The 16240-nt window shown below is 33.9% G+C and overlaps 3 protein-coding genes and 1 non-coding gene across 6 annotated transcripts in view; 3 read left to right on the forward strand and 1 right to left on the reverse strand.

Annotated features, from left to right (window-relative positions):
- The window catches only part of LOC127870890 (seipin-like), a 68621-nt gene that overhangs the window by 6507 nt on the left and 45874 nt on the right, over nt 1-16240 (reverse strand). The window lies entirely within an intron of this gene.
- Nucleotides 14-16240, forward strand: part of LOC127870874 (poly(A) polymerase type 3-like) — a 38305-nt gene continuing 22078 nt past the window's right edge. The window contains 11 exon segments of the mRNA XM_052413447.1: nt 14-95; nt 4188-4346; nt 4719-4785; nt 5128-5212; nt 6390-6499; nt 6776-6829; nt 9897-10008; nt 12585-12674; nt 13422-13560; nt 14306-14381; nt 14989-15109. Coding sequence (XP_052269407.1) covers nt 4192-4346; nt 4719-4785; nt 5128-5212; nt 6390-6499; nt 6776-6829; nt 9897-10008; nt 12585-12674; nt 13422-13560; nt 14306-14381; nt 14989-15109 — 1009 coding nt within the window. The 5' untranslated portion in view covers nt 14-95; nt 4188-4191.
- Nucleotides 44-16240, forward strand: part of LOC127870864 (poly(A) polymerase type 3-like) — a 125677-nt gene continuing 109480 nt past the window's right edge. Inside the window, exons 1-2 of one of the 3 annotated variants that reach the window (XM_052413422.1) lie at nt 44-60; nt 695-738. The gene's annotated coding sequence lies outside the window, so the exon portion shown is untranslated. Of the gene's footprint in view, nt 61-185; nt 244-694; nt 739-768; nt 807-16240 lie in introns of those variants that run through there. The other 2 variants (XM_052413421.1, XM_052413423.1) reach the window with 2 other exon arrangements.
- On the forward strand, nt 2102-2191 carry Trnaf-gaa (transfer RNA phenylalanine (anticodon GAA)). Its single transcript is given in 2 exon segments — nt 2102-2138; nt 2156-2191. It is a non-coding gene; the product is annotated as a tRNA-Phe (tRNA).

A 16240-nucleotide genomic window follows, 5' to 3' on the forward strand; every position in this document is an offset into this window, starting at 1 on the left:
TCCGGTCATTTTTGTCAAATCCGGTAAGCAACGGATATATTGTGACTCGAAAATAACAAAGTGATTTCATTTTTCGTTTTGATTGTGTTTAAAGAGTAAGTAAAACAATAACTGTAAAATACATTAAAGTGTTTAAATGTACTTTAGCATTTTTACGTTTCCTAAAAGAATACACGCATTCGGATAGCCAGTCCACCAAAAGCCACACACCTTGAAATGAAATAAATGGCATAGTAAATTTAAGTATAAATAAGAAACATATTTTATCTATGCCAATTAGAATTTATCTGGTGGTTACAATGTAGAAATCGTCTCTTTTGCGCTTTAAAACTTAAAAATAATTGCGTTTGTCGAAATGGACGTATACGTCTAGAAATCCTACTTTCGGTTTTAAAAGTGGTATCGTTTGAAAAATAATAAATAACTTGCTTAATGGGATATAGATTTAATTTTACATATGTCAATTAGAATGTATCTGGTGGTTACAAGGTAGAAATCCGTCTTTTTTGCGCTTAAAAACTTTCAAATAATCGCGTTTGTCGAAATGAACGTATACATATAGAAATCCTACTTTCGGTTTTAAAATTAAAACAAATTATACATTACTTGCTTACTAGGCTTTAGATTTAATGACAACTTTGCACCATTTGAAATTGTATCTATATCTATTGATTAACATGTATTTCATTTCAAGGTTTGTGCCTTTAAATATGTTCCAATAGACTGAAAACAAACAAATAAAAACGCGTGTTAAATGAAAAACTTTATTTCCAGTCACAGTTTTCTTGTGAGTCTGCATTAGCAGTGTAAGTCAGATCATCACATACATTTCAAAATGTGTGTTATTACACAAAGTCATCCTAAAAATTATATTATGTTTTACCCCACCCACTACGATAATGGTGACTTCAATTTTAATTTCAATTTTAAAGTCTTGCATAGGCTTAGATCCTTTTTATGTTAATGAAATTTAGTATCAAGGCATTGATTCTGTATATTCCATTGCGTGGTGCTTGATTTGCCTTACTGACTGAGAGTAAACACAGTCTGAAAAAAACATTAGCTATGAAACATTCGAAATGTAAAGGCAAAGGGCAATTTTTCATAGTAATTAAAAGAAATTCAGAAATATGATTATGACACGACAACACCAGTATTTTATTGCAATGGGCTTAAGTTGTTAACAAATCATTAGTTTTCAGACTTGTATTCCATATTTAATATCTCGCCTATTTATGTGTTCTGATAGTTTCACAATGTATTTTGTATTGAATTGTTTTTAAAGTTTCATCTGAGTGAGTCATCATTATCATTCATCTGTCAAACATCAGACTTAAGAACTACATACTGATCAATTTGAATTTTTAAAAACAGCGGACTTAACACATATAAGGCAGAAAAATAGGATATAAAAATACATTGCAGTTCCGTTCTATTGCAGTTAACGGTATCCACCAATCGCATTATATCCGGATCCCAATATAACTGGTCAGGTCATTCATGCATACATATGTATGAATTAGCATAGTTTAATTATCTCAAAACATTTTATTTAAACCTACCTTTTTGTGTCATGTGTTATTGGCGTCGCTCTGGAGAGCGTCGACTAGTATGTAATGCTTTTTTTTTCGCTTATGGGAGGAGAAGTTATTTTACGGATCAATGTATATATTTTTGTTTTAAGAATATCTTGCATAGTGGTGATTTTTTGTGTAAATTAGTGTAAATAAGTACTGCATTTGTGCCTATTACATTTATTACAACATGTATTGCCAATAATGCAAAGCTAATTGTTTTAATTAATAACTGATCCACAACTGATCACAGGGGAAAGATCACAGGGACTGGGCAAATACGCGAAACTTTCTGGTTTTGTATAAAAACAAAACATAATCAAAATATATTTATTTTGTGTTTTTTTTTCTAATTTGCTTATTCAGTGGAGAATCAATGTAGTACGATATTTGACGACCTATCGCGCAAGCAAGTTTATTGGAAGGCGTAGTGGTACGAAAACGTACAATGTATTAGTTTATTAATAGACATATAATAACGATTGCTATACACAGCTTCACCAAATAGCAGTACATGAATGATGTCAGCCGGAATAGCTCAGTTGGTAGAGCGTTAGACTGAAGTTGTTTACGCAACAATCATCTAGAGGCCCCCGGTTCAATCCCGGGTTCCGGCACGAACGGAACAGTTCGGCGGCTAACATTTTTTTTCAGTCAGGTTAATAAATATAATAAAGATTTATTTTATGTAGACATTTTAAAATCCATTTTACTACAATTGGACATTTTTGTTAAAATTAATGGATGCCGCGTGGTGACAACGTTAATTAAAATTTCTTACATCACTTAAATATCTTATAAAAAAATACACGTGTTTTTATATTAACAAATAAATGCAAACAACACATCTATTATCCATGTATTTTTATGGTTGTCTATCATAGGCCCTAAGTACTATCCATACCACATATAGAGCGCGAAGCGCGACACGTATTATTGATTGTAACAATGAGTTGCGATAAAGGAAGCAGACGCTTATCAAGGAGGAGCTGTGTCCCGGCAACCCGTTTCCCTAGAGTCAAGCAAGATTTTTTTTTTAAGAACCACATATAGAGCGCAAAGCGCGACACGTATTACTATCCAGGTGGTATGGGCCCTTTAGCATTATCCGACCATTACGTCCATAGTTATCTTCCTTAGAATTTGAGAAATTTTGAAATCGTTGTTCGAAGTCCAAAATTTTCATCCGATTTTTCCCAAACTTGCACATGTTTTTTATCAATAAGGACCCAACCCAAACTCTATATGAGCAATATCGGACCATAAGTCCAGAATTATGTCTCTTTGAATCTAAAAATAAAGGTGAAAAACTGCTTGGTTAGGTGATTATGTCAACATTTTTCATCAGATTCTTTCCAAACTTACAGTGTCTTCATATTAATAAGCATTTTTAACTCATTTAAAATGAGAAACATCGGGACAATAAGTCCTGAATTTTTTCTATTAAATTTGACAAAATAAACAATTTCCACTTGTTTAAAAGATTTCACAACTTTCGTCTGAATCTTTCCAAACTTGTTAAGTGTTTTTATATCAGTATTACTCGAACCCTATTGAAAATGATGAATATCGGAGCAATAAATCTATCATGATCTTTTACTGAATTTCAAAGTATTGTGAAATGCAGATTCTTTATGCAATTTACAGTTTTCATTCAATTTCTTTTTCAAACTTTTACAGTGTTTTCATATCAATGAGTACTCAACCATTATCGTAAATGAGCAACGTAAGAATAAGTTCAGAATCATCTCCCCTTGAAGTTGAGAAAAATATGAAATTACGCTTAATACAAGATGAAGCAGATTTTTTAAAACCTACACAGTTCTGTTCCATTAATGAAAACTGCACACGGATGCCAGTAAAAAAAGGAAACCAATGTAAATAAAATGAACTATGAAATATTTGGGGGTTACAACACAAAATCATATATAATGGTTATTTGGGGGTTATAACACAACATCATAAATAATGGTTATTTGGGGGTTATAACACACAATTATAGATAATGGTTATACTAGTATCTTTTTCTATTTTGTTTAAAATAATCGGCCAATATATTAATATTTACAGTAAAAAAAAATCGTTCCATGTAACTTCATAGAGTGCCTTTTACACTGAAATTCCCGACGCCCTTTGATGCTTTGCATCAATACTTATCTTGTATCTATATGTTATAAATAAATAACATTATTCAACATAGATTCTATGTATTATCAAACGCATGTTGTTTCATTTGAAATCCAAAAAGCATTTCCGGGTTTTATTGTTCATGTTAATGTAACAAAATCAAATAACAAATAAACATGTCTCATGTATTTTAACAAGGACCTATTCGGTTTGTTTATGTCCGTGATGTCTAGTAAATCTTTTGTGGTTTTTAAACGCATACGAAAATTAAACTTTATGTACAACATGCAATTGTGTATGCTTCCGCGATAGAATAAATCTTTTCACTTTTTTAAGTCCATTTCAATTCAAATTAATTAAGGGTTTAAATATTAAACTTGCCATTGCACATTGCAGTCTGCACTTAAATTTTGAGTCATTTTTTTTCATGGAATTTTTTATTCGAATTTATTAGCAATGTAAATTATATTTATTATTTTCTCGCAGGACCATGCCTTTAAATCACATTGATCTAAAGGTCCTTGGGATTTCAACACCCATCAATACTGATGGTCCAAAACCGGTCGACATCAAGCTTACATCCAAATTGACAGACTTTATGAGGCCATATGGTGTATTTGAGAGTGATGAAGAGTTAGCTCATAGGTATATAGTGATTTTGCTAAATGCTTGTATACATTATTTTATATTTTCTGCCATAAAAAAATGTTTATGTGCATAAATCATTTTTTTAACAATAACTTTTGCACATGTCCATTGCTACATTGCAGACTTATTATTCTTTAACTATTCTTTACCCCCCCCCCCCCAAAAAAAAAAAAGAAGATGCACACTGTTTGTTAAAAGGACCATTTTCTTTAACTTTTTGTGGTCAGGTTTACTTTCATCTGTTATAACAGTTACTTGTGGAAATTACAATTGTGTCGATGAACTAAGTATGACAACCTGAAGTGCATTAAACTAACAACTACATTTGGTTCACATATTGTACAGCTTTATTTCACTCACATTTTGCAGAATGGATGTTTTGAACAAAGTAAATCTACTTGTTCGAGAATGGATACGTGATGTGAGTCGAAAAAAGGTATGTGTCAGCAAAATACAATATCTTTTGCCTATCATTGAATATTTGACAGTTTGAGTTTCAGGTTTTCCAAAAAATATTTAATATAATTTTTCTTTGATCAATAATTCAGTATGTTTCCACAATCAATGCTATTCAGAATGGTGTAACCAATTTCGTAAAATTTATCTATGGCTCAATTTTGTTTAATAGAAACTGTTTGGTTGAAGCTAATGAAATGTAAAAAATAAAACCTGTGTGTTAATAAGCTGCTCTTAGCTTTGTTATTTATCACTTCTCTTTGTAAATGTGTTGCGAAAAAACACCTCATTGTTTAACATGCTTACTTCTATTTTTATTCAGAACAATATACCAGAAAGTAAGATTGATTCCTTTGGCGGAATGGTGTGTACTTTTGGGTCCTATCGTTTAGGAGCTCAAACTAAAGGTAATATATACATTTAGTTATTTTTATGCCCACGAAGGAGGGCATATAGTGATCGGACTGTCCGTCTGTCCGTCACACTTAGCGTTTAGGTTTCGAAAAATGCTCATAACGTCTATGTTCCTTAAGATGTAACCTTCATATTTAGTATGCATGTGTATATGGACAAGGCCTTTCCATACGCACAAAAATTTTGATCCTTGTGACCTTGACCTTGAACTTAGCGTCCGCGTTAAGGTTTCGAAATCTGTGTTTAGGTTTCGAAAAATGCTCATAACTTCTATGTACCTTGAGATATAACCTTCATATTTGGTATGCATGTGTATATGGATACGGCCTTTCCATACGCACAAAAATGTTACCCCTGTGTTGACCTTGAACTTAGGGTCCGCGTTGAGGTATCGAAATCTACGTTTAGGTTTCGAAAAATGCTCATTACTTCTATCAAAGCGTTTATAGGGGGCATATGCCATCCTATGGTGACAGCTCTTGTTCTGCTGTTAATTTGTTTCATAATTCCACAATGTTACATGAATAGAATGTATCTGTATGATATATTAAGTGTTACTCTTATTTGTGCTTGATTGGCTATTTAAATCTGAAATTCTGTGAAGTGCTTCTTACTTCATGTCCTGGGAAGAACCAGTACTTTGAGTCCACTCCAGATTAAGAGATAGATCATAATTCTCCAAGGATAGAGTGTTAAATTTTTCCTCTTGAATCCAAATATTCTACACTTATGTAATTCTAAGATATTGTCCACAAGCCAAAAGGATTTTTGTTTTATATTCAGAGTTCTGACTTGAAGGGACTTTGATACTGTAAAAGCCTCTGTAAATTATTGTTTTAATGAGTACAGCTTGTAGGCTAGGCTCCATGGTATTTAAACTATTTCTATTGTTTGTATTTAAAAAAAATAAAGATCAGTCTTAAACCATAAACCCTACAGAATCTTGTGTCTCATGAAGAGGTGAGAAAATATCAATGTTTACTACTTTCAAGTAAATGACATTTACTCTTAAGTAGAAAACATTGATATTTTCTTGCCTATTTGTCATGAAATAATATTTACCTGTGAAAGTTTCATAAAACAATATGCCAAAAGTGAAATTCCTTGGTTATGTTTTTCATTTCATGAAACTTGGTGTAGGAAATGGCATGTCCATGTCTCAACTTGCAGGCGCTGATATTGATACCCTGTGTGTGGCACCAATCCATGTGGAGCGCACTGACTTCTTCTCCTCTTTCATCGAGCTTCTTAAGGAACAGTCTGAAGTGAAAGATCTCAGGGTTTGTCTTATGCTGAAATATTTATGGCTTAATTTTATTTCTAATAATAAAATATTTTCTTTTAGATTGAATTGACGGAAATTCCTTGTTAGGATTAAAAAAATAATAATTTGTATTCATTTCAAATAATTTTTAGAACTTTAAAAAAAAATACAATATTAAAAAAACATAAAGGTATTCAGGTAAAATTACTGAGAATATTAAGAAAATTAAGAAATGATTAAGATGCATGGTGTAAATACTGACCTAATTCTGTTCTTCTTATGTGGTTCACAGGCTGTGGAGGAGGCATATGTTCCTGTCATCAAGATGGCATTTGATGGAATTGAGGTGGGAATCAGGATTGTTTGTGATATAATTGTGGAATGATGTGGTATAATTGTTAGTGAAATTGTGAAATGGTGTGGTATAATTAGTGGTATGATATGGTATTGTTTGGTGTAATTGTTGGCATAATTGTGGAAAGGTGTGGTGTAATTGTTGGTATGATTGTGGAATGGTGTGGTATACTGGTTGGTATAATTGTGGAATGGTGTGGTATAATGGTTGGTATAGTTGTGATATGGTGTGGTGTAATTGTTGGTAAAATTGTGGAATGATGTGGTATAATGGTTGGTATAATTGTGGAATGGTGTGGTATGATTGTAGAATGGATTGGTGTAATTGTTGGTATAATTGTGGAATGGTGTGGTGTTATTGTTGGTATAATTGTGGAATGGTGTGGTATAATGGTTGGTATAATTGTGGAATGGTATGGTATAATGGTTGGTATAGTTGTGATATGGTGTGTTGTAATTGTTGGTAAAATTGTGGAATGATGTGGTAAATAGAGCTGCAACGATTCACCAACAGCCCGATTCGATTCCATTTCGATTTCAGATAGTCCGATACCGAATGTTTCGATTCGATTCATCTTTCAACCTAGTTATATCATATATTCACTCTTCTGCCTCAAAAATTAACATTTCTGTTCAAATGTGTTGCATAACTAGATATCTTGGGCATTTGTGTGTTTGTTAGATATGGTTTGGTTGGTTCAACAGTGTTTTAAAAACTGTTGAAAGTGGGTTAAATAAACATTTTTAAGAAATATTTAGCAAGAAACTGCCAATTTTCTAACAAACTATGTCAATATTTTAATAAAACACATAAAAAAGAATAGCAAATTAGGAACTCAATATTAATATCAATAAACTTCTGACTAGAAGATTGTGTTGACTACACAATAATATAACAAATAAATACATAATAATAAGGCTGGCGACTTGAGTAGTTGCACTGGTGCTACCTCCTGCTAAATCAATGTTATGTTTGCGTTTGACATGTTGCATTTGATTAGTGGTTGAGCCGGACTTAGGGTACGTCACGTCCATGAAGCACAGTTTACACGTAGCTTTATCGGGAGGGCTACCATCCCGAAACCCAAAATACTGCCACACTTTTGATTTAAGCTTCTTAGGCGCATCTAATAATTTTAATTTGTCGGCCACAACTTTTTCAGCCATTTTGACGCTTTTTCCGAAAAAAGACCGCAACGCGCTTATTGATTGGATGACTAAGGTAATAAGTAACCAATCACGCGCGTCGTAATTACAGTTAAAGATAAAACCTATACCTTCCCGTATCAAATAGTCAGAGTACAGCGCGCTTTACGTATCTATGTCTATATGTTAAAGAATCGAATCGAATTTGGCAGGGTTTGTATCGTAATCGAATCGACGCATTTTAAACCGATTTTCGATGCATCGGATCGAATCGTTGCAGCTCTAGTGGTATAATGGTTGGTATAATTGTGGAATGATGTGGTATGATTGTAGAATGGTGTGGTGTTATTGTTGGTATAATTGTGGTATGGTGTGGTGTAATTGTTGGTATAATTGTTGAATGGTGTGGTATGATTGTTGAGATAATTCAGAGACTACCATAGGCCTTAAAAATAGGGAGAAATGACATCTCATTTTTTCTGCAACAGGGAGAAGTTTGTGCGAACAATATCGACTTAAAAAACAAAACATGTTCATTTCACAACTTGTATTATTTCTATCATTATACTATGTTTATTTGTAAAAACAACAAAGTCTCATTAAAATCTACTTTATCATGACACATTTAAGGAATTTAACACACTTAAGTACTTTAAGATATGTTCCGGTAGCACCTTTTCATCACATATTTATTGTCGTTATATTATGATCATCCCTATGACTGCATTTGTAACAAAACACAATCTTAATGCATGGAATATCAAGTATAATATATATTACTGTTTAACCGAATACTATACATGTCTGAAATATGTACACTTAAGAATGCCTTACCTGTTTAACTTTAATACTCCAAATTGTCCTTGTTGTTTTCTGGTTTAAAAACCTTATCACATGTTTGTTAAATCCAGTTAATGCTTTCTCCATTATTGAATCACCATTACTTGTAATTTCGCCAGCTTTGAAGTGAACGCGGGTTAAATGTTACAATACGTCCGCCATTTGCAATGTCAAAGGTCATGACTTAGCAATTTAATTCTACTCGGATAATATATATCTAATCGAGGAATTGTGGTTTCTCAATGTTTATGTTAAGTATTATGACTTGTTAATATAAAAAATGAACTGTGATTCCAATTTATATAAGATGGGTGCTACTCGTAATTATCGGTGGATTAATAAACTGAAAAACTCGCTGGACTTAATACAGTAATACAGTAGTACGTAATTAATAGACCCTTGGTGAATTTTGTTTTTCTTTAATTATTTTGGCCGACTTTCTTTAATCGTGCCGTCTGCCAAAAACCTGCAATTATCGGATGGTCAAACAATTATCACGTAATCATGAGGCAACCTATGGCACGCGCGAAGAGGCACGAGTGTGTTGTTATAGCAACCAATATTAAGCGACTGCTTTGTTACGGTCAAGTCAGTCCGTCACACTTTTCTGGATCCTGCGATAACTTTATAAGTTCTTCATATTTTTTAATGAAACTTGAAAAATGGATAGGTGGTAATATGAACATTATGCACGTCATTTCATTGTGTTCCTATGTCAAAAATTCTGGTTGCCATGGCAACAAATAAAAATAAAAAAATAAACAAAATAAAACATCTGACAATGGTGAAGCAGGTAGGGGACATATATTGCTTGGCAATAGTCTTGTTGTTTAAGTAAAATAATATACATGTATGTATTTAACAGGCATTATCAGTGCCGTAGACATTTATTCAAAAAAGAATAACCATATTTCATTGAGCTTAAAATTTGTCAAATTTCATATAAGCTATTAATCTGTTTCATATTTTGCTTACAATTCATGATTTTGTGCGGATCGAGATCCAAAATAACATATTGTTTTACATTGATTTCTGAAATCTGGTCATGAACTGTTTGTTATGTTATGTTGTAGCTAGATATGTTGTTTGCCAGACTGGCGTTACCCACAATCCCATAGGATATAGATCTGAGAGACGAAACACTTCTTAAGAACCTCGACCAAAAGTGTGTACGCAGTCTCAATGGTAGGTGTTCCCAGAATGCAATGCTCCTTGTAGTTTTGGTATTCTGTATGATAAATCATTATTAGCAGCCTTTAATGGCTTGATTTGTATGGACTTATGTTGGTTCTTGTATTATGCATTAAAAATATTTGAACCTGGCTCTGGAAAAATGGGTTTTAATGCATGTAAGTGACCTCTTAGCCTGTGCTGTCTGCTTGGGCTAATCAGGGAAGACAATTTAGGCCTAAATTGGATTTTTGCTAAGAATATACTTCCTTTAAATAAGAAATACAAATTAAGCAGGAAGTGTTGTCCTTAAGTAGCCTGAGCAGACTGATTGGTTTCCCCAGAGTGAGGCTCAGATATTATGATCAGGTTTCTGCTCAAAAACGAAAAGTTTGATAGCACTCACTTCCAAAGATTTGATATTGAAGGTCTTTGGCAAATTTTGAAAGCCTTGATAGTTTTACACTGTAACTCCAATACAATGTGCTCCGTTATAACGCTGTGGCCAATATAACGCGGGGGTACTTGGATCCCGTTTTTTCTCCAACCTTCCATTTCTGATTCAAATCCATGTTATGCAACTTCATGAATTTTCAGAAAATTCAAAGATGGCGGCGATCACATCTTGATCGCTTTATTCAACCGTCTGTTTAACATATTTTAATTGTTTGTAGGTTAGGCGACACAGGCTAATTGGTGTTAATCTGTTGTGCAATGTCAATAAAGGTGTGAAAAATTCGTGTGTCAGTGTTTATTACATATATTCCCTATCAGAGCGATTCGGTGCGCTAATTTCAAAAACGTTAAGTGCAAGCCGAATAATTATCTAATTATAGTTATTCAAAAAGATTAAAACATTCTTATTTTGATATGATTGCGGTTTGTCTATATTAAAGGAGCGGCTGTTAAATATACTGCGCACAGTATCAAATAAGTTTCATGACATTTCATTATCATTTTATTATTAAGGCATTTCATTTTTCAGAACATGTACGAGAAATTAATTAAATTATCAAGACGATTTATTTACATGCTAACGCAGTGTAATTGTTAATAGAGATTCATTTTTATTTTTGCCCGGTATCAGAAAGCCCCCAGGAAGCACCTTTTTTACATGACTGCGTATGACGAAATAAAACATATCTTTGTACATGTATCGTATTGCATTCAAGCTAAATTTTAAGGGACCGTCAACCGCGTTTGACGAAAATAGAAAAGTTCTGAAACAGCGTATTTGTCTACAGTTATTAGTTTATATTGATTAAAATATCACAACTGGTACATTACATTACTTGAAAAAAGTTCATATTTTCAGTATATTTGTGTTTAAAATTTTGCGATGTGAAATCGAAAGTACTTTGCGAAAATAGGTGACATAATGATATGCACACTATAAATAACGCAAGTGGATGGATCATTTTATATATAAAATATATACAATGCACAATTTGCATTCCTGGGTTTACCATGTGACGATGATGATCAATCTACTTGCGTTATTTATAGTTAACTGGTAGTTATCTGGTACCTGTACCTAGTAAAATTTATTACCGAATATACTGAAAATATAAAAACTTAACAACTTTTTTCAAGTTATGTAATATACCAGTCGTGATATCTTAATCAATATAAACTAATTATTGTAAAAAAATACGGTATTTTAGAACTTTTTTTTCGTCAATCGCGGTTGACGGTCCCTTTAAATTCGCTTGTCCAATGAAAGCTCTGCCCCATAATGCGCTACTCTTTACACTTATGAAAAATGGCGTATGCATATGGTTGTGTTTATGAAATTCTTAAACATATTTATCGTCATAAAATTTCAAGATTATTTTTTGGTAAGTGATGTTGTAATTTTATTTCATTGTCACATAAATGTGCACATTAGAAAAGCGGTATGTATACTGTTATCGATACGATTCGGGTTATATGCATGTATTGACGAATGACAACACAGCATGGAAATGAACAGGACCTATATGCTATATTATGCCTGTTTTATAGCACCCTGCAATAAATGATGTCAAAAACTTATAACGCTGTCCATTTATAACGCTGTCGCGTGGCTTGGACCCCGTCATCCGAGTTATATTGGAGTTACAGTGTAATTTGTATGGCTGTGGCTTTGGAATGATAAATATTTGGAGTAAATTATTCAAAAACCGCCATTCATGCCAGTCCTGTATTGTGGCCAGTGCAACAAAATAAATACTCAGGGCTATTTTTCTTGATTTGGAAAAGGGCCTGGCCTTCAAGTTTTGGGAAAATATAATTGACAAAATAGAGAAAGGGGGAACATTTTCCCAAAGTAAGCTTGAAATTTGGGGGGAAAATGCAACATTTTAAAGAAATTCTCTTTGGGGAAGGGGCCTCTCTCTTGGGTGAAGGGGCCCTTCTCTTGGGTGAAGGGGCCCTTCTCTTGGGTGAAGGGGCCTTATAACGGCCCTTGCTAAAGAAGGAAAAAAGCCCTGATGCTTTACTTGATTGTGTTTTGATTTTCAAACGGTAATCATGGATATGATGCAGTAGGTATGACTTTATTTACAAGGAAGATTTTATCAGTGATTCCATGTCTGCCCATCTCTTTACAGGGTGCAGAGTCACAGATGAAATCTTACACCTTGTTCCAAATGTGGACAACTTCAGAATGACTCTCAGGGCCATCAAATTATGGGCAAAGAGTAAGTACCCTATGATTATATAGACAGTGTGTGTTTTGCAATGACCTGAGTGTGTTAGGTATGGGTTTTATGATCATGCAGATGAAATAAGAAGTTTGGCTTCTGATTAAAGCATGTACGTTCACAAACATGTGAAGCCATTAAAATAGCTTCTAGCTTTTTAAATATACTCAGCATCTTTTAAGATATAACCAGTGGCATGCCATAATCGGTCTTAAGTCTTATGTGTCCAACATTTTTCCGGACCAGATGGCGCAAATGGGCAGTCTGGTCAGGAGCTACCGTGTCTGCTAAACAGACCAAAATACAGGCAGTGGCTGAAACTGATTGTAAAGTCAACACTCTTACTGGTTTGGAATAACAAACTGATGTAATACCATAGACAATAGGCTATGGAATGTATCACCATGCCTGCTAGGGTTACAGTTTTTCAAGCATCGTTGAGTGTTTATACATGTTTTTACAAAACATGCCCATCATAAGATTATGAATTGCCAATCACATCACAAATAAACCTACATTTCAACTTTCACTATATGAGCAACGCTCTGGGAAAACGGGGCTTATTGCATGTGTGTAACCTTGTCCCTGAATTGCCTGTGTTTGTTTTGAAGGGACTTAATTTAAACCAAATATACAAGTGGAAAGTGTTGTCACTGATTAGCCTTATCTGAAACTTCACTTTACGCACATGCATTAAGCCCCTGTTTCCCAGAGCAAAACTCATATTTATTTTGTGTATTTCAGAGAAAGGCATCTACTCCAAATCCCTGTGCTTTCTGGGCGGCGTTTCATGGGCCATGTTGGTCGCCCGTGTGTGTCAGCTCTACCCTAATGCAGAACCTTCCACTCTCCTGCACAAGTTCTTTGTGTTCTTGTGTCAATGGTAAAATCATGGAAGAGTGTATTTATAACCCCACAAAGGAAGTTTGTATGCTCCTGCAAAAGAAAGTTTTACAGTAAACTTGTATGTAGAAGTCACGCTGTTTGTCGTTTTTTTTTTGTTGGTTGGTAAGTTTTCTATCAGCATTTAATGTGATAATCAGTTTAAACTACTTTCACATTCCTCATTGATTGAATAGAAACTTGAAATATATCATCACCATGCAGTATAGTTGTTCAAGACACTTCATCCCCTGTGATCCACATATATCTGAGATCCAATTAATAAAGCTTATCCATTGTGCATGGAAATTAGGCATGTTTATGACTGTTTTGTTTTAAGCAGGGCTGGACATTTACATTAGTCCGCAGCTCAGTTGGTAGAGCTCTAGACAGAAAATATGAGAATTATGAATGCATTCCCCACCCTAACATACAACTAGTGTGGAGATTTGTTATGTTATTTCTACAGCCATTCTCCATATATTTATGATTCAAGAAGGACAGTTGTAACTGGAATAGTATGTTCACTATGTAAAGGTAAACTAGCTCTTCCAGGAAGTGTGATAAGATGAACTGACTGCTGTGATATAACTAAAATACAAAATGGTGAAAAAAAAAATAAACAGAGAAACAAAACTGAAGCCATACCCAAATTATTGTGGAACCTATTATCTGTGGATCTTTTTTTGCTGGTTTTTGCAGAGGTCTGACTTTTGCTGAGTCTAACATGGGGCTTTTTGTTTCAGGAAATGGCCAGAACCTGTATTACTAAAGGAGCTATCCATGGAAAACAAGCTGAACTTCACAGTGTGGGATCCAAGAGTAAGTGTTGATTTGTTGCTATCCATGGCTTTTATGTCCATGCATGATGCTTAAGTCCTAAAACAAATATATTATAGCAGCTTTAAAATGCTAAAAAGTCTACGGGGAGTGGTGAGTCGAGTCCAAGAATATCTTGCGCAACATTTAATAATACCTGATACATAACAATTTTTGGGGCTTTCAATTGTTACAGCCATTTACAGCAAGTAAACTAAAAAATACTTTTAAACAACTGCCACAGAATGTATCCTCTATATGTATAGTGGCTCTTAAGCCTTTGATGTGTCTAGGCACAAAGTACACAACGCAATTTTCCTCTGTTTTCCAGTGAACAAATTAAAGACACACAAAATAACTCAAATATATGTTTCACTACAAGTTACAAAGACAAGTACCAATTCTTGTAAAAAGAATACATACATACCCTTTCAACAAAAAGTTTTTTGTTTACGGCATTTTTGTTAAATCGTGTATTTTAAAAAAGTGTTAATTTAAGCGTTAAAATTTGCTCATCATTACATGAAGGCATGAAGGTAACTCAGCTGACATCTGATTACAAAGTCTAATTGTCTTGTTGCTTACATAGTTAGGACCTGGTTTGTTGTAGATCAACCCACAGGACCGTTTTCACCTGATGCCCATCATTACCCCAGCGTATCCATGTCAGAACACCACATTCAACGTCACACAGTCCACCAGACAGATCATGATGGAGGAATTCCAAAAAGGTGCTGCCTTACAGATAAATCTAGGATATGTCCTTGAAAGGGTTGAACTATTCCAAAGCATTTGCTTGGTGATTTATTTCAATTCATCCAAAACTGTTTACAACACCATATGCCTGTTTAAGTGTCTGTCTCTTATGTATATAATTGTTAAACGCCTAAACACTTGTTTTTCACAAACAATTATTTGATAGTTTCGGAATTGAGGGACATACGTTGCACTGCTATTTTCTCCCTTTTCAGATCAACTCGTAAGTAGACAAATCCTTCATAGGTCCAACTAATTTGAACTCTCTGTTTGTACGGTTGTTTCCAATTGTGATATAGCAGGAATTAATTGTTAGTTTTGTCATGTTTTTATAAATTACTTAAGCATCTAACAATGTTTAAAAACCAGTGTCCAATTCATGCATAGAAAAACTTCTAGTCGACTCGAATTTGAGAATAAAGTTTTTTCAATACTGGTTGAGCAAGTGCTTTTTATGTCCCACAGTCTATACTGGGGGACATATTGTTTTTGCCCTGTCTGTTGATTTGTTTGTTGGTTGGTTTGTGTCAAACTTAACATTGGCCTTAACTTTTGCAATATTGAAGATAGCAATTTGATATTTGGCTTGCATGTGTATCTCATAAAGCTGCACATTTTTAATGGTGAAAGGTCAAGGTCATCCTTCAATGTCAAAGGTCAAGGTCAAATGTCAAATTTTACCATATTGAAGATAGCAACTTGATATTTGGCATGCATGTGTATCTCATGGAGCTGCACATTTTGAGTGGGGAAAGGTCAAGGTCATCCTTCAAGGTCAAAGTTCAAATATATGGGGGGACATAGTGTTTCACAAACACATCTTGTTCTTATATTAAAACTATTTATCCAACGACAAAACTTCAACCACACCAATAGAAAGTGAAACAAGTTTCCAAACAAACAAAATACAAACACAGTAAAATAATTGGTCGTGTTCGCTATTTATCAAAAATAGTGTTTTTCGATATAATATAATGCAGGGCGAGCAAATTAAACTGCAGTTTAAGTTGATTGTAAGGCCTACTTTCTCTGCAGGTTAAGTGGCTTTGAAAAAAATCTTCAGTGCCTGCATTGCACAATCTTATTAGCTTACATAGTGCAGGGAT

This window comes from Dreissena polymorpha, chromosome 3, assembly GCF_020536995.1.
Source record: "Dreissena polymorpha isolate Duluth1 chromosome 3, UMN_Dpol_1.0, whole genome shotgun sequence".
NCBI lineage: Eukaryota > Metazoa > Mollusca > Bivalvia > Myida > Dreissenidae > Dreissena > Dreissena polymorpha.